This window comes from Medicago truncatula, chromosome 1, assembly GCF_003473485.1.
Source record: "Medicago truncatula cultivar Jemalong A17 chromosome 1, MtrunA17r5.0-ANR, whole genome shotgun sequence".
NCBI classification, from domain to species: domain Eukaryota; kingdom Viridiplantae; phylum Streptophyta; class Magnoliopsida; order Fabales; family Fabaceae; genus Medicago; species Medicago truncatula.
Genome location: NC_053042.1, coordinates 52,133,196 through 52,156,491, shown reverse-complemented (window position 1 = coordinate 52,156,491; position 23,296 = coordinate 52,133,196). Strand labels below are relative to the sequence as shown.

At 33.6% G+C, this 23,296-nt stretch overlaps 4 protein-coding genes across 15 annotated transcripts; 2 read left to right on the top strand and 2 right to left on the bottom strand.

Annotated features, from left to right (window-relative positions):
- Window positions 1–247: 247 nt before the first annotated feature.
- On the top strand, window positions 248–2,902 carry LOC25485373 (uncharacterized). Of its 7 annotated transcripts, XR_003007172.2 has the most exons (5): window positions 248–501; window positions 601–761; window positions 1,047–1,119; window positions 2,065–2,082; window positions 2,634–2,902. XR_003007172.2 is itself a non-coding variant. In XM_024771157.2 (4 exons), the coding sequence occupies exons 1-2, from the start codon at window positions 341–343 to the stop codon at window positions 749–751; spliced, it is 312 nt and encodes a 103-aa protein (XP_024626925.1). In that variant the 5' UTR covers window positions 248–340; the 3' UTR covers window positions 752–761; window positions 2,065–2,082; window positions 2,634–2,902. The 7 variants fall into 7 exon arrangements, 4 of the variants coding, with proteins under 4 accessions (XP_024626925.1, XP_013470020.1, XP_013470019.1 ...); XR_003007171.2 differs by lacking the exon at window positions 2,065–2,082; XM_024771157.2 differs by lacking the exon at window positions 1,047–1,119.
- Window positions 2,903–6,217: 3,315 nt separating this feature from the next.
- On the top strand, window positions 6,218–7,854 carry LOC25485371 (zinc finger protein 4). Its single transcript, XM_013614561.3, has one exon. It carries the CDS (start codon window positions 6,986–6,988, stop codon window positions 7,568–7,570), a length of 585 nt encoding a protein of 194 aa, XP_013470015.1. The 5' UTR covers window positions 6,218–6,985; the 3' UTR covers window positions 7,571–7,854.
- Window positions 7,855–8,486: 632 nt separating this feature from the next.
- LOC25485370 (TIP41-like protein) lies at window positions 8,487–11,797 on the bottom strand. 2 transcript variants are annotated; one of them, XM_013614560.3, is made up of 8 exons: window positions 11,578–11,795; window positions 11,273–11,458; window positions 11,044–11,134; window positions 10,767–10,877; window positions 10,371–10,430; window positions 10,225–10,266; window positions 9,903–10,031; window positions 8,487–9,022 (listed from the first exon to the last, which is right to left on the bottom strand). In XM_013614560.3, exons 1-8 carry the CDS (start codon window positions 11,718–11,720, stop codon window positions 8,918–8,920), a joined length of 867 nt encoding a protein of 288 aa, XP_013470014.1. In that variant the 5' UTR covers window positions 11,721–11,795; the 3' UTR covers window positions 8,487–8,917. The 2 variants fall into 2 exon arrangements, with proteins under 2 accessions (XP_013470014.1, XP_024626916.1); XM_024771148.2 differs by lacking the exon at window positions 9,903–10,031 and having other exon boundaries at window positions 11,578–11,797.
- A 2,150-nt stretch (window positions 11,798–13,947) lies between these two features.
- LOC25485369 (homeobox protein HAT3.1) lies at window positions 13,948–20,823 on the bottom strand. 5 transcript variants are annotated; one of them, XM_024771131.2, is made up of 10 exons: window positions 20,566–20,823; window positions 20,022–20,149; window positions 18,963–19,867; window positions 17,539–17,704; window positions 17,325–17,448; window positions 17,124–17,236; window positions 16,129–16,677; window positions 15,445–15,711; window positions 14,896–14,985; window positions 13,948–14,803 (listed from the first exon to the last, which is right to left on the bottom strand). In XM_024771131.2, the coding sequence occupies exons 3-10, from the start codon at window positions 19,799–19,801 to the stop codon at window positions 14,396–14,398; spliced, it is 2,556 nt and encodes an 851-aa protein (XP_024626899.1). In that variant the 5' UTR covers window positions 19,802–19,867; window positions 20,022–20,149; window positions 20,566–20,823; the 3' UTR covers window positions 13,948–14,395. The 5 variants fall into 5 exon arrangements, with proteins under 5 accessions (XP_024626899.1, XP_024626904.1, XP_039685933.1 ...); XM_024771136.2 differs by having other exon boundaries at window positions 18,963–19,793; XM_039829999.1 differs by having other exon boundaries at window positions 20,022–20,106.
- Window positions 20,824–23,296: the final 2,473 nt, after the last annotated feature.

Here is a 23,296-nt window from a genome sequence, read left to right as displayed (position 1 = left end):
TATCTCTGCTTTTTAAATTCAACCGCTCATCATCAATCTTAAATGACATGTGGAAAAGAGTTAACAGATTTAACGGAGATGACCAAAACAGTAATGACATAAGATTTAAGAGACCAAATTGAAACACTTTATAGTTAGGGAACCAAATTGAAAACAAAAAATAAGTTAAGGGACCAAATGATGTAATGTAGCCAATTAAAAAAAAAAAAGTAAAGGAATAGCTCATACGACGTCGTTGGATGAGAATTCGAGGCAAAACCAATCTCGATTGAAAATCTGAAACAAAACCCTCACAAAACCCTAAAAACTCTTTCTTTCTGATTTTCCTATACACATAACAATGGCGTTGCGATCTGGATCTCTATCTCGCTCCTTCATCTCCACGGCCAGGTCTTCCCTTCGTCCGGCGGCTCCTTCTCCCCTTCCCCGCCTCCGTCCTCCGCCACTCGCCACCCCTCGCACTCAGCCCCGCCTCTTTTCCATGCCTGCTACCTCTTCCAGGTCCAAACTCTAATTCCCAATTCAAGCTCAACAAAAATGAAATTGATTATTAATTTGATTGATATTGTTGATTCTGAATGTGTTTTTTTGTTGGTGCAGGAATTTGGGGCAATTGGGTTGCGTGCAATCACTTTTGCCATTGCATAGCACGATGGCTGTAGCGTGTCTCACATCTCACCTTGTCGTCAGCGCACGAGCTTGTAACGAGCTGTCCAATGGTACCTTCCGTCGTTCTTGTCAAGATCGCTAATATTCTCTTTGTGAGTCTTGTCTGTTCTATAGGATACAGAAAATGTTTTAATCATGTTGAAAAACCATAATGATTTTCAGACCCCTTAACAAAAATGTTTTTTTTTTTAATATTTCTGTTTTTGTGTGTAAGTTTACAAATATTATAGAGTCTAGAAATCCTTAAATTGTAGGTACAATTAGACATTAAAAATTAGTTGGTTCTGTTTTGCTTCATGTGAAGAGATGGATTGGGTGGAGCTTTGTGAGTATGTCTAGCTTGGTTGATGATTAAGTATTAAGATTTTAATTTATAGGGAATGGAAAAGATGGGTGATGCGCAAGGACATCTATCATCCAATGGGGAGAGACGAATGCTGCTTTCTATTTGTAGGTTCCCTTTTATTCCTTTATCAAAATTATGAATTCAATAACATTTTCAATTAAATGTGCGCGTGAGTGAGTGACCGGTTGATGATTGTTAGAGATGATCTGGAGGACCAGTTAGATTTTTCCTTGTAAACCACCAAATTCATCCTTCACTGTGTGCGCTCTCAAATTGGTCCTTGAGATTATGAAAATTTAAAAAGAGGTCTCTAACTCTATCAAAATTTACTCATACTAGTCCTTCTTAAGAGTATGTTAGGGACTAAATTGATAGTAAGTTGTTAAAATATATGGATCTAATTAACAGTAAGTGTTTAAATATTGGGACCAAGCTGACAGTTTAATAGAGTAAGGGACTTTTTGAAATATTCATAATCTCATGTATCTATTTGAGAGCGCCTACAAAGTCGAGGGATAATTTGGTGGTTTAATACTCTTTTTTCAAACATCAAAACCAAATGTTCATTTTTCATTCTTTTTTTACAAAATGCTTTGCAATCAATTTTGTTTCCCTTGGGCATTTCCATTGTACGTGGTATTTTATTGTTAGTGTTGAAGATATTTTCTGAGTAAGCGGTTATTGATATAGTCCTCAGTCCTAAATGAATCAAAACCTAAGATTGTATCCCTAATGATTTTGGCATTGCTAGGTTTTTCATTTTATTTAACTGTATTTAACCCATGTTATCAAGTTTCTACACCTTTCTTGAAACGCTATTGTCAATATATATTTTTTTGTGCATTTTTCAACTAGAAATATAGAGGCTTCCCTCAAAATGTCATGTAGATGGGAAACTCTTGGCACTTTTCATTTTATTCCATGCATAAATTTGTTCACTTTCGCAAAAATAAAATCCCTGCAAGTGTCGCCCTTGAAATGGCTGTTTTTACAGCCCTTTCATCAGTTATTCTAATACTACTAATTAGTAAACTTCATTCCTTTCACAGGTGATCCTGATTCCTGAGGTGATGTTCTAAATTCCCATTGTTATTATGGTTAAACCTAAAATCAAATGAGAATGACCTCTTTGACCCAACTACAAATTCTTTACTTTGAAAATGAGATTTTTGTGGTAATGAAGTTGCTTTCTTGTTGAAATACTTTGTACCAAGACAATTTGAAATCTTCGGGAAGTTTGTCATGGCAGTCAAATTTTACAGTCTGTATTTTTATTGTGAAGGATAATTACAACTTCTTATTCATTTTGATTTTCAGTTTTCTATAAGTATTTTTATCATAAATAAAAATAAAATTTATATCAGGACTCTTACTATACTTAAGGTCTTTGTTTGAAGTGGCTGGTGTGTTATGACAACTCTCTTTTTGGAAATTTCTGTTTTTTTTTTTTTTTTTTATGGTTTCAAATTTCAATGTAGCAATTGCAATGCATGCTCGTGAGTCGTGAGGGTACAATTTGTGAAAGTGGGATGATCCTGATGACAGGTTTAGTAGTATTGTGTAAAATCTTAATGCCATGTAATACTAAGTTTTTTCCTTATTTGCTTTGCTGTTGCAGTTACTTGAGCAAGCTGTTGGATTTTCATGGCTGCTCGTGCCAATAATTACAGGGAGTATTATCTGGGAAGTAATGGTTGTAAGAATCTTTGACGAGGCTTTCATCTGTTATGTTTTTTGACTCCAGACCAAAGAACCTGTTTTTTATATTCAAACTGTGACATTGTTCGAGATTAGTTATTGATTCTTATTGTATCTGGTTTTTGGTTAATTGTTGTACGTTCATCGGGTTTCTTTCAAGTATCTGGGGGGATGATATTATTGTTGTTATTCATGAGTTGGGATCCAAATGGAACCCTCCATTTCTCAAAGCCTATCCCATCCATACAAAAAAAAAACTCTTTAAAGTAAGGGATGCACGTTAAAGGCGGAGTCATGATTGCAACTGAAAATCTCACACACACCAGCACATATTTTAACAATTCAATAATATTTTTTTGGATGTTATGTATCTTATCTCAAGATTGAATTAACGTCTGGATATGTATAATATCATCAAAATTCAAGAAAAAAATGGAATTGAAAACAAGGAGCAGTTTATACTACCTCCATAATGTAAGTTAAGTGGCGTTGATTTTTTTTTTTTTATTTTATTTTTTTTATTTTATTTTATTTTTATCTTGGACGTATAGCACGTGAGATTAAGACCGGTGATACTAGCCGGTTTTCCTAGAGGTCACGTTATTGAATGGTTGCTCTTCAACCTGGTGAACTAAGTTTGATGCTGGCATCACTTGCCATACTGATGTGATCTAAAAATTATGTCTCTTGACAAGAATAATAATAAAGTTATTGTGGAATAAAAGAACCAAAATAATTTTGGGTTCAAATTTTATTTTTGTAGGTCATGATATGTCTGTCTTGTTTTGGCTATATCTGGAGCTCTGGATGTCCGTTTGAGGTGATCTTTAACTCGTTGGAAAGCTTACGAAATTCTTTACATTTCATCTGTTTGACTCAAGCAAATTCGGAATTTTTAATGGTTAGAATTTTGATAAAAAAAAATACACTTTGTGTGTTGTGAAGCTTTGCTTCTTTTTGTTCTCGATTGAACCATCATTGATCTTATCAAGAAACCACGTTTCTTGTGTCGATCTTCTACCAAATTAAATATCTTCCTTGGATTGAGAATTTGTTTGGTTATCATTTCTCTCTATTTCCACCATTCTTCATTTTTTATTATTGTATTTTATCCAACATTTACAAAAATACAAAACTAAAATTTCAACCTTTTTTGTCCTTCATCAAGTGGTATCAGAGTAAGGTTCCTTTTAAAAGGGCCAAAAGTTCAAGCGTATCAAATTCTTCTTGTTCATCATTCTGATTTTCATATTACAAAAAAAAAATCGATATATATATATATAATCAGAATTGTTGCTTGTATTATCAATTTCGTTTTTGTGTTTTAATTGCCATACTTTCCTTGTTTTTCCATTTACCTTGTCATTTCAGAATTTGAATTAATTTTACTTGATCAAGGACAAAAAGGGTTGAAATTTCAGTTTTGTATTTTTGTGAATGTTGGATAAAATACAATAATAAAAAGTGAAGAATGGTGGAAATTGACAGAAATGATAACCAAACAAATTCCCAATCCAAGGAAGATGTTTAATTTGGTAGAGGATCGTCACAAGAAACGTGGTTTCTTGATAAGATCAATAATGGTTCAATCCAGAACAAAAAAGAAGCAAAATTTCACAACACACAAAGTGTATTTTTTATTTTTTTTATCAAAATTCTACCTTTAATTCTTCAGTTTACACACTTTAACCACGTTTTCAACTTACAACTCATTTTAAACCATTAAATATTCCGAATTTGCTCTTGAGTTAAATAGATGAAATGTAGAGAATTTCGTAAGCTTTCCAACGAGTTAAAGATCACATCAAACGGATATCCAGAGCTCCAAATATAGCCAAAACAAGACATACATATCATGACCTACAAAAATAAAACTTTGAATCTAAAATTAATTTGATTCTTTTTTTCGCAATGACTTTATTATTCTTCTCAAGAGACAGAATTTTAGGATCACATCACATGTAAGAGCAAATAAAAGACTGGTATTACATTGCCTTTTCGGAAGGTAGCATGGTTATAGTATCCATCCGTGTTGACTTCTCTGGTTTCTCTTTCAATCCTTGCCGAGATAAAAACTTGGCTAGGGATAAAAATACGATGCTGAATTTTTAGTTCTATCGAGTGGAAACCAAATATAAGAAAGTGAAAGAGAAATAGTTATCCAGAAAATAAGGTACATTTTAAGGCAAATATTACTGGAGTCCAACTTTGCTTAATGGAACATGTTAAGAAACTCAATATAATTTATTTTATTTTTTAAAATTTCCGAAGAAAAGGATGGGTATAAAGTTCCCATGGAATTGGGAATAAATTCATAAATAGTTACCTATTATAATCCTTATTTTTATGGTTCCTACAAATATTATAAAGTTAACCAAACATATTTTTTCTAAATATTTGGAATATAATTCTCATCTTTATACTCCAAAGAATGTTATTCATAAAAATAAATTTGATAAACTTAAAACAAATACACGCTCATAAAATAATTAGAGATACGATAAAAAAAAATTAAAGCAATGATTTATTCTAGAATTAAAAAAAGTAGTAGATGAATATCAGCTGCAAATGAACTATCAGTTTATCGTTAAAATAATTAGTGACTCATTAAATAATTAACCAGAATTGTGTGTAATCTACTTATAAATTTTTCAATTCACACACCAACACCCACACCCACAGGGTTCCAACAATGACACTGTTCAATGTGTTGCGGTGTTCAATTTTGTGTCATCATCGAAGCTATGACATGTCTGTTCCTTGAATTCGGTGTTATACAATGCATGACCATAACAGTTTCTATGTCTAGTTTACATTCCACAAAGTTGTGCTCTGATTGGTTTGTGCCTTGTGAGTTGTCCTTTTCTTTTGTCTGTTTCACAGAAAGGAAATGCGAAGAGAACAACCTTTACATAACATGGGAATTGTGGAATTTTCCTTCGCTAACGAGGGGAAAACAGTACAAGTGGCTTCATCCAAGACCACCGGGTGAGAATACATAGCTTGCATAAGATTCATGCTATGCCAAACTTTTATCTACATAGAGAAGGATAAGATTTTTACAAGTTTATTTAACTAAAAAAAAAAAGGTATTTTAGACCTATTAAGCCGGTTTATTTGAATAAATATGAATAAACTTGTTTATTATTACTTATAAGTTATTATTAGTATAGAGAATGCTAACATATTATCTTAAAAGTCGTGGATTCCATATTTTAAAAATATAACAAAAAAGTATTTATATCAACATAAAATTATTCCTTTTGAAATCTTTAACATGCACTTAACATATCATGTCAGCCTTTTGAAAAGGTCAAACTCAAACTCAAAAATAAAGTTATCATAATTACATAAGCATAATTCGACCCAACCTATTTTCACCACTAAAATGGATAAACCAAGAGCATTTGGAATCCTTTTCCACTGTACGTATAAATAAATTGCCAACTACAAGTTTGAAGAGGAACACCAATATGCTCCAACAAGAAAAGACCCAGCATATGCTCTGGCTCGACAGTGTAAACTATTCTAAAATAGCAACAGACCATGTTATCTATCTCCTTTCCAACTTTTCATCAACATTATTGGATACAATCAGGGTACCGTTCTTCCCCACAAAACATCATATCAAAAAGCAATGAAAAGCCAATCTAGCCTAACCTTACTTTATGTGTACATATATGCCCAAAGCTCACAAGTCAGATCCTACTTTCACTATCAAGTGGAGTATAAAAGGTTAAAAATACTAATTAATTCAGATTCCAATAACCAAAGTGGATAAACATGAAGACTCCATCATATTATCCTACTCAAAAAGTATAGCAGGTATAGATTTGTGAAATGAGGTAAGAAGCATGTATTGGCAGGCAGTTCAAATAAGTTGTGATTCGATTTTGACAGTGGATGAAATGATTTAGTTAGAATTGTCAACTATATATTTTGATGGCTATTCCAAAGTTGGCCAAGAAAGGTTAGGACTTTGTAAGGAGAAAAGAGGAAAACGGGTAAAAGATTATAGTGGGGAATCATAAGCTTGAAAGGGGGCTAACAGTGAAGATGACCTGAGCATTGTTCCCTACAGAACCAAGCATCACTAGGTGGGGTTACTAATTGGGATGACATAAAATAAACATCCTATCTAACTTCCATTACACTCTGATACACTTAGTTTTTTCTTCTTTTGAAATAACCTTAAAAAGGATTCCAGTAAGTCTTTTCTTATCTACTCAACTTCACTGGACATTAGAATTACTCATCTGAGTTTAGGAAGAAATGATGATTGAGGGAGATCAAACAAGTCTTACAACAGCAACCAAGGAACAACCAGGCGAAGTGATTGACAGAGATAAGAACATCGATGATGGAAGCGAAGATGACAGCCCCAAAGAGTGGTTAAACCTGAGCTTAGGAGGCACTTCACTCTCAACAGCTGGAGACCCTGATTCACAATCAAGACCAACCAAAGTTTTTTCATGCAATTTTTGCTTGAGAAAGTTCTTTAGTTCACAGGCATTAGGAGGTCATCAGAACGCTCACAAAAGGGAACGAGGTGCAGCAAGAAGATATCAATCTCAGAGTCAGAGGACGATGGCACTAATGGGCCTGTCCGTGAACAATCCAATGCTTCGATCACTTGGTGTCCAAGCCCATTCACTAGTGCACAAGCCATGCAGAAGTGGAACTATGGTGGCGCCAAGCTTTCAAGAAGCATATGCAGCAGGGCTCGGAATGGCAGGTACACCTTTCATGTCTGAGGATCATACTAATCAGGTGTGGCCAGGCAGCTTCCGTATGGTTCCACAACAGCCCCAGCCACCACAGGAGACACTAAAGCTTGATTTAGACCTCAGACTCTGAAGAAGAAAAAAATCCTCCCCTTGGAGTTTTATCTTACTTTTCGGCCTTAAGAGCTTTTTCATTGATCTAAGCAAGAAAAATACTCCCATCAAAAGAAATATAAGCAGGAAACTTACCTGGAAGAGTCAAATAACTCAGTAGAAGCAAATGGTACTGTATAGTTATCATAGGAAATTTAGAGATTTATAATCTCCACCGTCTGTACATGAGTACATGTTGAGCACTATAAAAACCAAATTATAACACCCTAGTTGTCCTTTGTAGTTCCTTGATGCTTCAAGTAATTCCTGATGTGCAGTGTTCACTTTTCATGTTACATTGTTACTGACATAGGGATGGGGTTTTTCTTCCTAACCTTAAAAGCTTACTTTCAAACAACATCTTAGCTAATGTGATGTTGAAAATTTTGCCTGAAAGGACTACTGCAAACACTTTACTATTGGGTTCACAACAATCAATAATTCCTATAATCAGCTGACCTAATCCATTGGGTAGAGATCAGATTCGACAAATCATAAATTTTATATATAATATAATATATATAAAACTGTGTCAAATCTATTTCCCACCAAGTGAATATTGTGTTTCAAGAAAACACAATATTCTAAAACTTCCAAGTTGCAATACAGGTAAAACTTCAAATCTAAAAGCAGCAAACTAAGATGGATCTCAATTGAAATTGATAAACAGGATTAGAAGTTTCAGTACTGTGAGCAGATGCTTAAACACCCGTCTGTAGACAGGTTATTTGTTTTTTAATTTGCTTCAGTGCTCCAAAGTCAGTACGTTATTTGTATTCAAAATTTAAAGGGCTTTCTCTATAATCATGGCTATGTTGACAGTAAAAGTTAAGTGAGCTTCCAATGTCAAATATACGGACACAAATATTATGTAAGCATTTAAAGAGTATGAGACATTCATGATATGGTAAACATACACTATGCTTTGTTATCCAATAACAATATAATTGGGTGACAACTGATATCTGCCAGAGGCATTTCAGTTGATTAAAAAGCATTTTTCCTGAACAAAATACACTAATGATACAGGAAAATGAGCCAAACTATTGGATACTAAGTTTTTCAGTAACCCAAACAAACCACCCTCAAATGGTTAGCATGCGAGTGTCTGCTCTGTTACATGCATTTCCTTCTCATTAAGTTCAAGCCCCCCCCCCCCCCCCCCGCCTTTGTGAAAGTACAAAACAAATTTTGCATGCATCCCTACTTGAGCTTATCTCATAAGAACCAAGTGATAATTTCAATGGCCTTGCTATAAGTTAGAATAAAATATAAACAAGATAACAATTGATCAGAAACCCTGAAGGGCAGTTACAGCCTTATAACTTTAAGAGGAAATTACAAGCTTTTGAGTAGTACGCTTGACAACGGGGAGCTTCTGGCTGATGATGCTTGGATCATTATATGCTGCAGAATCAAAAGGGTGGCCGTTCTGCATCAATCATCAGATGGTCAAGCACCATTAGAAAGATGTTTGACATTACATTGTAACTATAGTTGTAAATAATACCTCTGCTAAAGCAGTACAAAGAGAAATTAAAACAGTAAAAAATTAAAATGAAAACATAGTGAGGAAAAACTAATATAATATGAGTCTATCATAAGGTCACAACCACCTGTAGTTTCCATGAGGCTTGAACACTAACACTTTTGAGTTAACAGATTGCAAAGGAAATCATGAGCAATAATTTAGAGATCTCAAGGGAAACAAAACTTCTTTGAAATGAGTATGAGTATTCAACATTAAATTTCAATGGGTTAAGATCATGACATACTTCAAATTAAATTAATGGTAGATACACCCTTATGATATGAGCATAAACTAAAAATCATTTGAGAATTAAACTGATGTCACTTTTGTCAATTCTTCCTAACGAAGACTTGTGCTCAAGAACTTCTAAATTTAGTTAGATTAGTGAGCATTAAGCATCCCCGCTTATTTTTCTGTCAGTGCAAAGTATCTTACCTTTGAATTAGTAGATAAAAAGGAGTGCTATCTTTCAGAATCAACTATCTGCTTAGATCATTCTCATGGGTTACTACATTAAAAAGTTTTTGGTGATAAAAAAATTAGTTGTTCAACAAATCCTTCTCTAAACCAACCATTCAAGTAATCAATCACTATGCTAACGAGATTTTGACAACCAGAAGCCAGATTTTCAAAACAATTCCTATGATAGACTAGCTCAGCATAAAGCGCGGTAGAAAAGGATGCACCCACTTTCTTTCTGCCTTACACGTCCCAATAGTTGACAATGAAATTATCATGAGTTCATGTGAAGAACAGCATGTGATCCATAGCACAAACTTACCGCAGCCAGAGCTTGAAATGTAGCTTCTCTCCAGCAACTCTCCCGAAGTACAACAGGATTTGTGCTTCCAGCAAATATACAGTGCATACGAGTTTCTCTCAGTCGAATCAACACACCGTCAACTCTAAGCTGTATTAGTACCAGAGCAACCAGAAGAAGAAGAAAAAAATGCAAGTTTAGGTAAAGTGGTGTGAAGCAGGTAAATGTGCTGACACTGACATTAATATCGAAGTCTGCCGGAAGCAATCCGCATTGTGTGGCTTCACTTAAAAAACTTAATGATGAAATTTACTATTTTAGTTATGGAGAGGGAGTAACTCACCCAGAATTGCAAGAGAAGAAACCAAGAGCTTGGCATGACTCTCTATAAAACCAAAAAGTTACATCATCAGTACTTGGAAATCATAGTAATTTGCATAAACAAAAAATGAACAATCTATCAACAGAAGGAACCAGATCAGTATTTACCACTTTTACAGTAAGAAGTGACACTCCATTATCAGCGAGTTCATCCTCATATAGAACCACCTGTTCATGATGAGGATTCATTCTAATGAAATGTAAATATCAACAAGGAAGAAAATATAAATAATCTACTGCATGTCAGATACCTCATATAAGTAAACACGAATACATCTATTCTGGTTCTGGAACATTATTAACATGTGTGTGTGCACGCGGGCGCAGCATGTTTCACACTTTCACTAGTAAGGATTTGCATGGTCAACTAGTAAAAATGGAGCACAACTATAAAGAACTGATGGGGACTTGAGTACATTTTTCATGAAAACAAGAAGATTTGTTAACAAAAACAGCTGTCACAAGGGGCTTGCTAACTAATCATTTAAGGTACTCGCTGCCTACCTCGTCATAGAAAAGTATAGGCTCCTTAGATGCCAATGCAACCAAATCAATTTCTTCCTTGCAGTCTTCCCAATGAAGATTTCCGGTTTCCTCAGAAATCTTTGTCCCATTCTACCATAAAAAATTAAATAGCATAAATAACAGCATAGTACAAATATTATTGATCAAAACATGTAGTGTTCACTAATGCACTACAAACAACTGCATGCAGCAAAAACTCTTACTACAAAAAACATTATCAGAGTAAAGACTCAAATAAATGAAAAGGAATGTATACCAATTCTTTTTCAATCTCAATAGCACCGCTTCCACAATAAGGCGTTGTAAATGTATAGTCGTAATCTAATATCACTTCCTCAAAGGGCTTGCTGCACATTTTTTCCAAGATAACATAAACAAAAATTTCATAATAAATAAAAATTTCCTAAAAAAGTAACACTAATTAGAGCTAAACATTCTAAAACATAAAAATTTCAATTTTGCATCAAAATGCTTAAAATTTATACCTTCTAAACTTCCATTTAGCCGCAGCAGGAACTTCAACAGGTGGCAAAGCTTCTTGTTTCCAACCACATAAAGCATCAAATGCTTTAAAGTGAATTTTAGTGCCACTATTCAAATGTTTTAGAATTAAAGTGTTTTCCCCAAAAACCATTTCTGGTAAATGAGATGTCTCAAGTTTCTTTTCCCACCTGCATAACCATCAATGACAACAATTTCACGATAATGTTGAATTAAATCTATAGAAAGTTTCGATTCGAAAATAGAGGAAAAATTGAGATGAATGCGTGTGATGTTTGGAATTGCTTACTCTTGAACGGTTGAGGAGTTGAGAATGGAGTTAGTACGTGACTCGATCAACCAACCATGGATGCGAATGCCTTTCCGGCCACCGTTGGCGAAGACTTCAGCGCCGGCGGCGTTCAAGTCGTTTTCGTCGACTTCCAATTCCATCGATTGCTTCTTTCTCCTTTGCGTTTCGTTTCCAGATTTTTATTTTTGCTCCCAAACAAAAAATATTAAACATGAATGAATAATGAATGGGTTTGTACTCGGGTCGGATGGTTTAATCCGCCCCACTGTTGATACGATTTGGATCTTGTATTTCCTTATTTAATTTCAGGTTTGAAATTTCTCGACAGTTAATTGCAGTCGGTTCTTTAAAATTTTGCAGTTAATTGTCAAAAAATATTTGGGTAAATTACTCGTGTTTCTCAACCAAATCAAATGTGTGAACAGCAATACTCTTTGCATAATTGGTCTTTCTATTTAAAAGTCCCTCTATGAATTTTGTCAAAGACTAAATTAACCCGTACAAAAATTGTAAAAGACTAAAATGGATCTTCATTCTTTTGATATTATGAATACCTTCTCGAGTCTCGATTATGTTTATGTTCTCTTGTTAAAAAAATCATGTCATCCAAATTTAAATAAAATTGTGTTTCAAATGATAAAGGAAAAGAATAAAACATACATATATATTAATACAGTGTTTGTTATATTTTTTAATATTTAAATTTATTCTTATCTATTTGTCACATATGTTATTTGAATTGAAAATTGAAGGCATTTTTAAAAAGAAAAGGTCAACCCAAGAAAATTGAAAAAGGGTGTTTTCTTTATATTGTATAGATTTTAGTATATAAATATCTACATAATCAATTGTAGAAAAAATTTACACTTGCATCCAAAGACGTATTGTCACATTATTTAATGAGTTTTTTTTTTTTTTTTACAAAGCGAAACTAAACATTAGTTGGTGTAGGAAAATTATACTAAATGTATAAAAAAAAAAAAACATTTTTTAATGAGTTAAAAACACATGGTTATACCTCATTAATTAATTTGGCAGCATGTCTATCAGTAAGTAAGCTCGATTAAGAAAGGCTAGAAACAAATAAAATAGTACTAGGATTGTATAAAATCATGGGTTTTTGTTAACGAGTATCCTTTAAAGGTTTTGTTAACGAGTTCCTTGTGACATTCTTTAAGGATTCTAAAATAAAATAAAAATATCATAAAAAAGTTAAATATTTCAATCTTCAATACATTGATTATACAAAATTTCATAAAAATTAAGATCTTAAAGAATGTCTCGAAAACACGTGTTAACATTTTTTAAAATTATTCAAAATAATTGTCTGTTGTTAGTCATTGCCATAGTTAGGGTCGTATTTTTATATTTGCTTCCTTAATCAGTGTCCGGGGACACCAGTTAACATTTCCCTGGTTAATTTAAGTAAAATTGTATTGATCTACCTGGTTTTAGTGAAATGTCACACACACCCTTTAGCTTTAAGGTAGACACCAATCTCCCCTATGACAAACTCTTTTTCCTGTTACATTAAAAACAAAAGGAGAGAAAATTCAATCTTACTTTTGAATTTGATTTGAGTTTGCTGCTATTGCTATGCAACACGATGTTTCTTTGTGAAAACTCACATGAAGCAAACTCATGTGTAACAACCATGCCACCTAGCCTAGTAAAATTGTGTCGCTGCTTCATGAATCTTGTATAAGTCGTTCTCATCCTCTTCGCTGTCTAATATTTTGTTCAGTCCCAAGTTACTGGTATTTATTTTCTGGTTTAGTGGTATTTAGAAGTGTTCAGTTCTGTGGTATTTATTGGTTTTAGAGGTAGTTCTAGTTCAGACATGTTGTGCTTGAACTAACCAACACAACTTTCTTGCAATTATGCACGGTGCACACTTTTACTCATAACAAATCAACATTGTGAATCAAAAACTCAACAACGTTAGGTGAGGGGTGGAGTGTTTCATATATCACAAAACTAAATAAACAAAGGTTTGAAAAACACAACAATGGCACGAATATTAGAAAGATTGACTTCATCAATAGAAAAGTAGTGGTTTTAGTTTTAACGGGCCAACTAACGGTGTTAATTGGAAAGGAGTGTGTCTGTTTAAGAGACCAAAAGGGAGGTTATTGTCCCCTATAAAACCATAGAGGGTGTTTGTGTTTGTGCCATTTAAAGAGACCTTAGGGTAAGTTAGTGTAATTCTCCTATTAATTTAAAGATAAAATAAAAATAATGTCACGTTGGAAAAAAAAAATACAAAATAACATTTACTTTAGAATACTTTTTATATTCTAAAATGATATTATTTTGGAAAAAATTGGGTCCTTATATACTACAACTATAATGATCAACATCTCCATGTATTCCATAGAAAATATCTCCATTTCTCAAAGAATCCTTTAATCGGCATCCATATAAATGATGCTCACATTAGATTTTTGACATTTTGTTAATAGTGATGCGACATGGCACAATACATCAAGATATTGAAGCTTGAGATACTAAAAGGAAAAGAAGAAAAAAAAAACATCATTTGGTGGAAACAATAAGGTCTCCATAACTAAAAGGAAAAAAAATTCCAAAACTGCTACCTGACAACTATTTTTAAGTGTTTGCATGAGGGGACTCTAAAACTAAGTCAATTGACATGAATACCTGAATAGGTACTTTTTAAAAGTACAAACAATGACACAAATGATAGATTACCTCCAAGAATATCGTTTGAGATCCAAGCTGATGATCACCCGAGGATCTCAATCTCACAACGATAGGTACAATAATCTTGCTACCTTACGAAAAGGAAATTATGTCATTTCCCCTTCTTTTTCTTCATTTTATTGCTTGTGCCAGCTACCGGTAAGCAATCAAAGGTTGAGCCGTTACGGACCAGCCCTGCTTCAGATGTCTGCGGCTCAGACAAACGCTTCCTTTTCTTCGAGCTTGGGGTTTTCGATTTTTCTCCACTAGTCTCCTGGGAAACTAGTTGATGCTCCGTCTCTCTTTTGTTTTCACCTCCGCTGTCAGTGGCTTGCTGCGAAGCATTACCCCTATCTCCTTTATTTTCAGCTCCGCTTTCACTGGCCTGCTGCGAAGCATTATCTCCTTTATTTTTAGCTCCACTGTCATTGGCCTGCTGTGAAGCATTACTACCTGGACTGGCCTCCTTACATGATGAATGTCGGAACCTCCAACGAGAATTGCCAAACCATTTGTCAACCTATAAGGGAAAAAAGAATGGTTAACTCAGAGTCATGGGAGGGAGCTCAAGTGTGTTCACCATAAGAGCAATGCTAAAAACAAATTACCTACCTGTTGAAAAGTGAGTCCCAGTTCTTGCGCCAAGCTTTCTTTTGCGGTTCGTTCTGGATATTGATTTTCTTTGAAAGATTTGTGAAGTCTCTGAAAATACAAGAATAGTCACTCTAAGGTAAACAAACCCTTTACCTCAACATGCATGCAAGTATGGGAGTGTTTGTGCCTAATCTCCTTTTGAATGGAAAGAGAGAAAACAATAAATATTTTGAATGAGTGTTTGTGCAGTAAATCAGGGAACATAACTGTTATTCCCGCAAAATGACCAGTTATTATGTGCAGTAAAAAAAGTATTTTGTTATTAATATTAGTCCAATATATTTATTTATAGTATTTCAGAAAATTCTGAACCTTCTACCTCAAGTAATAAGAATAAAAAGATAAACCCTCTCCCCCCAAAAAAATCACTTCTGCAATTCAATTTTGCATATATAGGTACTTGAGTATATTTAGAGGACACAAATTGAATGATAGACCGAAAGGGAATATTAGTATGCAAATTAGAAACTTGGTTGAAAGATATCCAGAACAGAACTTAACAATCACCTGAACAACAGCTTCTCCAAGTTTACAGTATGAAGATCCACGTTTTTTACCAGATTCCGTGCATCCTTCAAGTGTTTTGGTGGGTGAATTATTTGTATTTTCAACTTTATGCTGATGGGTGTTCCTCTTGGCAGTACGGCGGGAATTATTTGAGGCATTTCCATTTGGTGACCCTGGAGTTATTTTGGCGGTGAGTTTCTTTTTTCTACTTGGAGTAGTAGTGTCGGCCCAATCTTCATCATCACTAGTATCACTATGGTATGTCTCCTGCAATAGGAACACAGCTGTCTAAAATATTGGGAGAGGAAAAGAACAAAAAAAGGAATAATAAATAAATTAGACTCAGCACCCACTAATGTAGTCTTCAGTTCATACTGTTAGAAAAATGGCAGATTTTTATTTGTATGACTGACATGATTATTAGAGTTCTTTCATACTTGGCAGAACTCAGTAACGAAATAGTAAAGAAACAGGTCACTGTTAAGATACCACTCTGATATAGTTAGAATATAATAAAATACCTCATATGTTATTGAAGATATTTTATTATATCCAACACATACAACTTACAGCATCGTGTATCAAGTTGTGTAATTTATAACTTGCTTCAAATAAGAAAAGCAGACCATGCATATAAAATCGGAGTACATTATTTTAAACCTCATATCAAAAAAAGGGACTTACTTCATACAGCTTTTGGTAGTCCAGCCTTTCAACATTTCTTTTCCCAGAAACCGGAGTCAAATCTTCTTCACCGAGATCTGGCTCTGCTAAAGATGACAGTTCATCGGTTATAGATGGCTTCTTACGGTTTTGTTTACTAGAACCTTTGAAGTTCTTAACATCATCCAACGGTGCAGATGTGACATCATCTTGTCCGGTGGACATGTTATCCTTAATTGTAGCAGCAAGATCCTCAGAATCAGATGTGAAATCGGAACTTGAACTTTCTTCAATGTCTTTAGCACCAGGATTGGGAGCATCGGGATCAAAATCATCATCCTCTGAATCTTCAGAAGGAAGACCCATGTATTGATCCTCATGGCCTGGATCCTCGAATTTCTCAGAAGCAGATGCATACTCAGATTCGTCAGAACTTGATTTGCCGCCTTCAACCTTCACATCCTCTGGACCATCAGGATTATAATCATCATCGTCAGAATCATCTGAAGGAAGTCCCAGGTTGTGATCCAAGATACTTCCAGCAGCTGTAGCTGCTTCAGGAAAAACCCTCTGAACAAGGATAAGTCACATAATCAGGAGGGAAAAGATCCAAAAAATAATAATTAAAAGAGAAGAGACTAAGGACCTATGAAGCATGGATACGGACACGACACGGACACTGACACGCCAACACAGCTAATAATTTGAAAAAATAACATAATTTAGTGTAATTACAAGTGTCGGACACAGGACACGTCTAATCCGAGGAGTGTCCGTGCTTCATAGCTAAGGACTCATATTATGTTTTGATTTTTTTTCAAAACTATTATAAAAAATAGTTAAGAAAACCTGTTTTTATAACATTATTTGTTTTGATTTTTTAGTTTTACAAGCAAGAAAATAGTTTCAGTTTTACAAAACAAGTAAACCAAACAAGGTTCAGTTTTAAATTTTTAAAAACTTAAAAACAGATTCTAAGAAAGGAATCAAATAGGCCTTAAAGTTTTCCGACTGACCTCCCAGGAATCAGTAAGAGAGAGACTTGTCCCTAACAAGTCGTTAACAAGTTCAATGCAGTCATCTTTGCAATCACATCCTGGGCATAACCAACCCTCGTCGCCAGGTGGAACTGTAAGCCACAGAAGAAAAAAAATACATAAACGATAAATTATTTTGAAGCATGGAGTGATCAATTAATCAAGTGGACCAGATATTACTGTCTTCAGTTAACAATGGAGGATCCAAACAGAGCTGGTGATACCCACGGTCACAAGCACCATCACAGAGAATTATATCATTATTAGTACCCAACACTTTGGTCTGGCATTTTGCACAGAATATCTGCAACAACAAAATTGAAGTTCTCACAACTCCAAAATCTTGAAAAATTGGATACTTCATTAAAGAATAAAATATAAAGGATTAACCTACATCCTCACTATCAATCTCTCCCTCAGAATCAAACAAAGATTCAGGAAGCCTTCCTTCAGCACACAATGAATCCAAATTTTGAAATAGATCCCTGATTTTTAATTTGCGTCGCAGAATTTCGGACTTGGCCCGTTGAATCTCCTTCTCTGGCTTTAATTTTTCCATACTGAAAAATTTTCACAATCATACAATAGAAACAAATTATCCACCACAAAAAAAAAAAAATACAAGTGAAACAAGCTTTGAAGTAGTCAATGATAAAATATACTATAGAATGTTTCTTAGCTTCACAAAAAACAAACAAGAAAATAAACTTGTAGCAAGAAAAGAATGACCAAATATCACAAAATTCGTCAGTTTAAAACAAAGAATATGCTGAAAATGACAATAAAACAGAGTGGAAGAATGGATCATTGTATAAGTACTGAAATAGAAAACGTACTAATGCTTAAACGCAGTATAAAAACAATACATAGATCAGTACATGTAGATAATTTCCAAAATATTAGAGTAAAAAGAATTAGTTGAATGCCACAAATAAGATGTGGCACAAACACTGCTAGTGGATCAAAGCATGTACATAACTTCAAAAAGTTTAGACTAGAAAAAATTAGTCGAACGAACAACACAAATAAGATGTGGCATACACGGGATAAGCTTGGAACAACTGATGTGCTAGCTCAATTATTTCAATCCTGTAGTAAGATTTGGGGTGCTGCAGATCAAATTTTGCCTTTAAGCCAATTTGGTAAAACGGGTCTGGCTCAGATTAAATGGCAAAAGGTAAGACAACAAGGGACCAGATTAAATGGATCCCAAGAAAATGGATCATTAAAGATAGAATTTGAATCCTCCAAAGTTGCATTTGGTGATGGACATTTGTAATTTTATTTTTACACAACTAAGATAAAATCCAAATGGTCAGTAAAGGTAAATCCAAACATGGATTGATGCATTCTTCAGCTGGATACTGAAGACGGGTACAGGGAAAGTAAGGTATTTATATAATTAAGTTTCTCATGTTTATATTTGGAAAGGATTTAATGATCAAAATAACATGTAATATACTCTGAATACCATGTCAAATTCAAATACCTAAGATCACATTAAACTTTTTTTATTCTAGGGGCAATAAATAAAAGTTCTAGTACATGATCAGAACATGGTGAGCATACTGTTCCAAAAAATATGACTCCAAACAATCACAATTTTCCAACACATGCGGTTATAAACTTGCAATCATTCAACTTGTAAAAGGCCAGAATCTTCCAGATGCAGTTCCATTTCAGTTGCCCAGCAATTAACCAATAGAATTGATATTATCATTATCATATATGAGCTAAGGTCAAACATAAATCAGGATGCAAAACCAAATATAGATTACAAGCTAACGAAATCACAAAGTAATGGTACAATTTACGCACCTGGATCCTTTCCAGCCCTCACCAGAATAAGCATCAATCAAGTTTTGCTCGTAGCTTATTCGGTTCAAGTAATATCTCAGTTGAGCTCTGATTTTAGAAAATTGATCATTAATTCCCTCTTTTCTTGTCTTTTTCTTCTTCTTCTTCCTCCTTTCTTTTGTCTTGATTTCATCATTATTAACATCAGTAACAGTATTAATAGGTTCAGGATCTTTAGGTTTGTCATCTTTTGTCCTCGACCGCAGAGCTCTGTCGCTGCTTCCTAACGACCTTAATACATACTTCTTCGATAATTTTGAGTTTTTTATTGCCCCATGTTTCACTCGCATTTGACCCAAGTTTTTAGACTTTCTTTCTGAACAATCAGAACTATTATTCTTCGCAGCGTCTCCAGAAGATTCTGTTTTCACTTGAGCAGGAACAGATTGTGTTTGGTCTTCAACAAGGCCAGTAACTGCATCACTAGTTTCACCAGGTTCGTTTTGAGAACTAATATTTTTCGCAACATCTCCAGAAGGTGGATCCAATAGCTCATTCACAGAATTTGATTTCACTTGAACAGGAACGGGTTGTGGTTGTTCTTCAACAAGGGTAGTTACTGCATCTCTCATTTCTCCAGGCAGTTGAATAACAGAATTCTCAGTCATATTCACCGAAATATTATTTGATTTTTCATCGATAACAGAATCGGTTACTACAGTACCAAGCACACTTTGTTCTTTGTCTAAACATTCAGAGCCAACCTGAGTTGTTTTTTCAGACATGTCACGTTGTTCAGTTCCTATCTTCTCAGTCGTAAAATCGTTAGGACTTGTTGACTTTCCAGTTGAACTAATCATTAGTCCGAGGAAACACGCATCACCACAACAACAACCACCACCAAAGCCAAAAAGTAAGTCTAAGAACTACAAAAATAAAATAAAAATTACTTGTTTTAATACTTAACATTAACAAGTGATATTGAAGTTTGGAAAACAAGTATTAGAATGAATATACTAGGCTAAAAGCACTATAAAAATCTTCATTGTCACAATTATTTTTAAAATACAATGAACTAACCAACAAAGATGACAATGTAAAGAACAAAGCCCTCGGGTACAACTAGCTTTAACGGCAACGACAGATTTTGCCTTCCCAAAGTCCACTGCAGATTTACACCCAGCAAGCAAGCTTTGGATTGAATTTAACTAAACAATGAACAAAGAAACAAACATCCAATAACAAAGTAAGCAAAAGATAATTCAGACATGTAACAAAGGTAACACTTCAAAAAACAAATTAACAAATGAGTAACAGTTAAACACAGTTTCAAGATTCACATATTTTATTGTGCCACAAGTTAATTATAAAGTAGTAAAATTAAGTACCCGTTTTGTTTACAACTTGCATAACAACACCAAGTAACGAACAAGAGCAAAAAGATAAAATATTTAAGCATTTGGCAACACCCCATGAAAGAACTATGAGAAGCACAACTAAGACGAAGTAATGATAATAATTAGATGCATGAAAAAGAGAAGCAGAGGGAATCTATGGAACGAAAGAAACGGTAAATTTGAAAGGGAAAGGGAAAGGAAGTGGTGTGAAAGAAAAGGAAGCTTACGATGTAATTGTGAGTGACATAGTAATCTCCGTCCGGCGAGGAAGATGAAGATGAAAGAAGGTTCGATCTAATGTTAAACGGTGAGAGAGAAAGAGAGGGATGAGTGGTGTTTGTGTGAATCTTTGTGTTCTCAGCGCCAATGTGAGAAAAAAGCGGTGCTTCGTTTATACATACTCCTCCAAATCTGGGCTACCGTTCTTCTCCTTCTTCATGTTAAGGCTTGCGTTTCACAGAACACACAAATTCTTATCAACGCCCTCCTCTTTTTTTAACACACTCCCTTTTTAAACAATAGTCCTTCAAGTATTTTAAGTCAACAATTTTCTAATTTTTTAATTATTTTTTATGGTCAAATTAAGTATATTATAGACGTCTTTCTTGTAAAAAATTTAAAAAAAATTAACAAAAATTAAATTAAATATGAGTTTTTATGTTTTTGGTGCTTGAAAAATAATATTTTATTTATCTTTTGTTAGTGATTTAAAAAAATTTGTGGCAGAGTTTTTAATAAAATTCAAAACATTCTCGCAAAGATATAAAAGCATGCATGAGTTGACTTCAAAATATAAGGACAAAACATTTGATAGACCATTGCCGATACATAATAGCATTATGAGAGTTATATGTGTTGCCTGATATGATGGTATGACTATATTGGATCATGCAAAAGCTTCAACGACAGTGGAATAAGCAATAATAATTCAATTAGGAATAAGAAATTCACACTTGAATTATTACTTAATAACAATCAATTAACAATACACGTCATAATCCACAAAACACATGACTATTTCAAAACAAACCTAATCTTAAACATGAAATCACTAATTCAACCAACTACATGACGTTGATATATGTGAAGAATTAATTAACAAGTTAATCTCTAATATAAAAGTAGTTTAATTGATGATTCAACAAGCTCTTGAAAAAGTGTTTGTAAACCTTGTTTTCATCGTGGTTTTATGATTGTCCTGTATGAAGTTTTATGTTTTGAAATCGTTGAACTATTAATTTACTATCAATAGTTTCAAACACATCTCTCTCAATCATTCATCATTCATCCTCGATTGATTACACATTATAGTCTTTACAATCTTCATAGTAAAAAAAAAGTTGTTCAACGATTGTTGTGGCAACAAGCAAAATCATTGCTATCTTTAAAAATTGATACACTAACAAATATATAACATGTCTTTTTATTTTAATAGCCACGTAAAAGTAAATGTAAATATATTTTAAATACTCTTTGAGTGATAAGGTCTTCCTTAATCCTTAACTTGAAATAGGACACTAACTCTTTGTCTTTAAACGTTATTTCATTAAAAGGTAAAATTATTAAATAATATATCACAAATTTATGGCAATATAACAATTCGTTTATAATAGCTTGCTAGTTCAAGAATTTAGCTTTTACACGCGGATCATGGGTTTGATTTCATGGTATGCAATTGTTTAGGACAAATTCAATATAATTAATAACATTACTAAGATAAGTAGTATAAAATGGATTCAAACGTGGCACAGTCCTAACAGTAGTTAAAAAAAGAAAATTGATATAAAATGTTAGAGGGTATAGTGTGGTGCAAAGGTAAATATCTAAAGGATTCAAAATAGCAAAAAGGTGAGATAGTAGGCGTAGTTTCTAAAAATCTAGAGGATGCATTTGCATCCCCTCGCATAGAAGTAGCTTTGCCCCTGTTTACATGCACAAACTACCAATGTATCTAACAAACAAGAAATACATCGCTCGTTTCATGTATTAAATAGGACTCTTTGAATCGTGCATCTCAATCACGAACAACATGCACAAACCACCAATATGCTAAGAATGCATATCTCTTTCATTCTTCATATATCAAGTATGACTCTTTAAGTCACACATCTCATGTGAGAATAAATATTATATATGTTAAAAATAAAAAAGTGGTTGTAAACTTTATTCTTATTAAATCATGTTTCATGTATCTATTATATATCAAATAACTATATTTTTTTTAAAATTATCGCATGCAATTTTGTACCATTCTATTTTATGAACAAGTTATAAATTACATCATTTACCATTTTAAAATTAGACGGATAATGTAACGCCCTCTTTGAATTATTTGATTTATTTAATTATTTAATTGAGTCTAAAATTTATTAAGAAGAGTTTAAAATATATTTATTTGATTATGTGATTTATTAAGTGGCTTATGTTATTTAATAAATTAAGATTTGAAAATAGAAATAAGATTGAGTTGAGAGTTTGTTATGAGATTTTAGAGAGTTTTGGGGGAGAAAGAGAAATAAGATAAAATAGAAAAAAAGGTTATAAATAGGATAAACCTAGTTTAGAAAAAACATAACGTACGACCAATTTTGGAGAAAAGGGAGAAAAAGCCAAGAGAAGGGAGAAGCACATAGAGGCTGCGATTTTCTTATTCTAAGGTAAGGGTGGGACTAACATTCAATAATCTTAAGTCATTGATTCTGAAAATTGGATTTAACATGTTGTAGGTTTTAGTTTTTGAGAATTTGGAAATTAGGGTTAAAAGTGATTATTTGATGATTTTCTAAAATAATGTTTTGGGTCAAATTTTATATGGTTTCGAGTCTCTTTTGATGTATATAAATGTTTAGACAAACTTTGGGATCAAATTTGGGCATAGGGAAGTTAAAATTGAGATTTTGGGGTGAAAAGTGTGTTTTTCCCGAGTTGCTCTCTGACAGCATGTCCTGTTTCATGTTC

Bases quoted from the DNA above. Each gene is read 5' to 3' on its own strand.
- LOC25485371 (XM_013614561.3), top strand. From the start codon at position 6,986: ATGATGATTGAGGGAGATCAAACAAGTCTTACAACAGCAACCAAGGAA.
- LOC25485370 (XM_013614560.3), bottom strand. From the start codon at position 11,720: ATGGAATTGGAAGTCGACGAAAACGACTTGAACGCCGCCGGCGCTGAA. The intron at 10,878-11,043 runs GTATACATTCCT...TTTTTATGGTAG, and splicing joins TTGAGATTGAAAAAGAATTG to AATGGGACAAAGATTTCTGA. The intron at 10,032-10,224 runs GTGAGTTACTCC...GTACTAATACAG, and splicing joins TTCTTCTCTTGCAATTCTGG to CTTAGAGTTGACGGTGTGTT.
- LOC25485369 (XM_024771131.2), bottom strand. From the start codon at position 19,801: ATGATTAGTTCAACTGGAAAGTCAACAAGTCCTAACGATTTTACGACT. The intron at 15,712-16,128 runs GTAAGTCCCTTT...TTCCTATTGCAG, and splicing joins ACTACCAAAAGCTGTATGAA to GAGACATACCATAGTGATAC. The intron at 14,986-15,444 runs GTGATTGTTAAG...TTGTATTTTCAG, and splicing joins TTGGAGAAGCTGTTGTTCAG to AGACTTCACAAATCTTTCAA.
- LOC25485373 (XM_013614566.3), top strand. From the start codon at position 341: ATGGCGTTGCGATCTGGATCTCTATCTCGCTCCTTCATCTCCACGGCC. The intron at 502-600 runs GTCCAAACTCTA...TTGTTGGTGCAG, and splicing joins ATGCCTGCTACCTCTTCCAG to GAATTTGGGGCAATTGGGTT.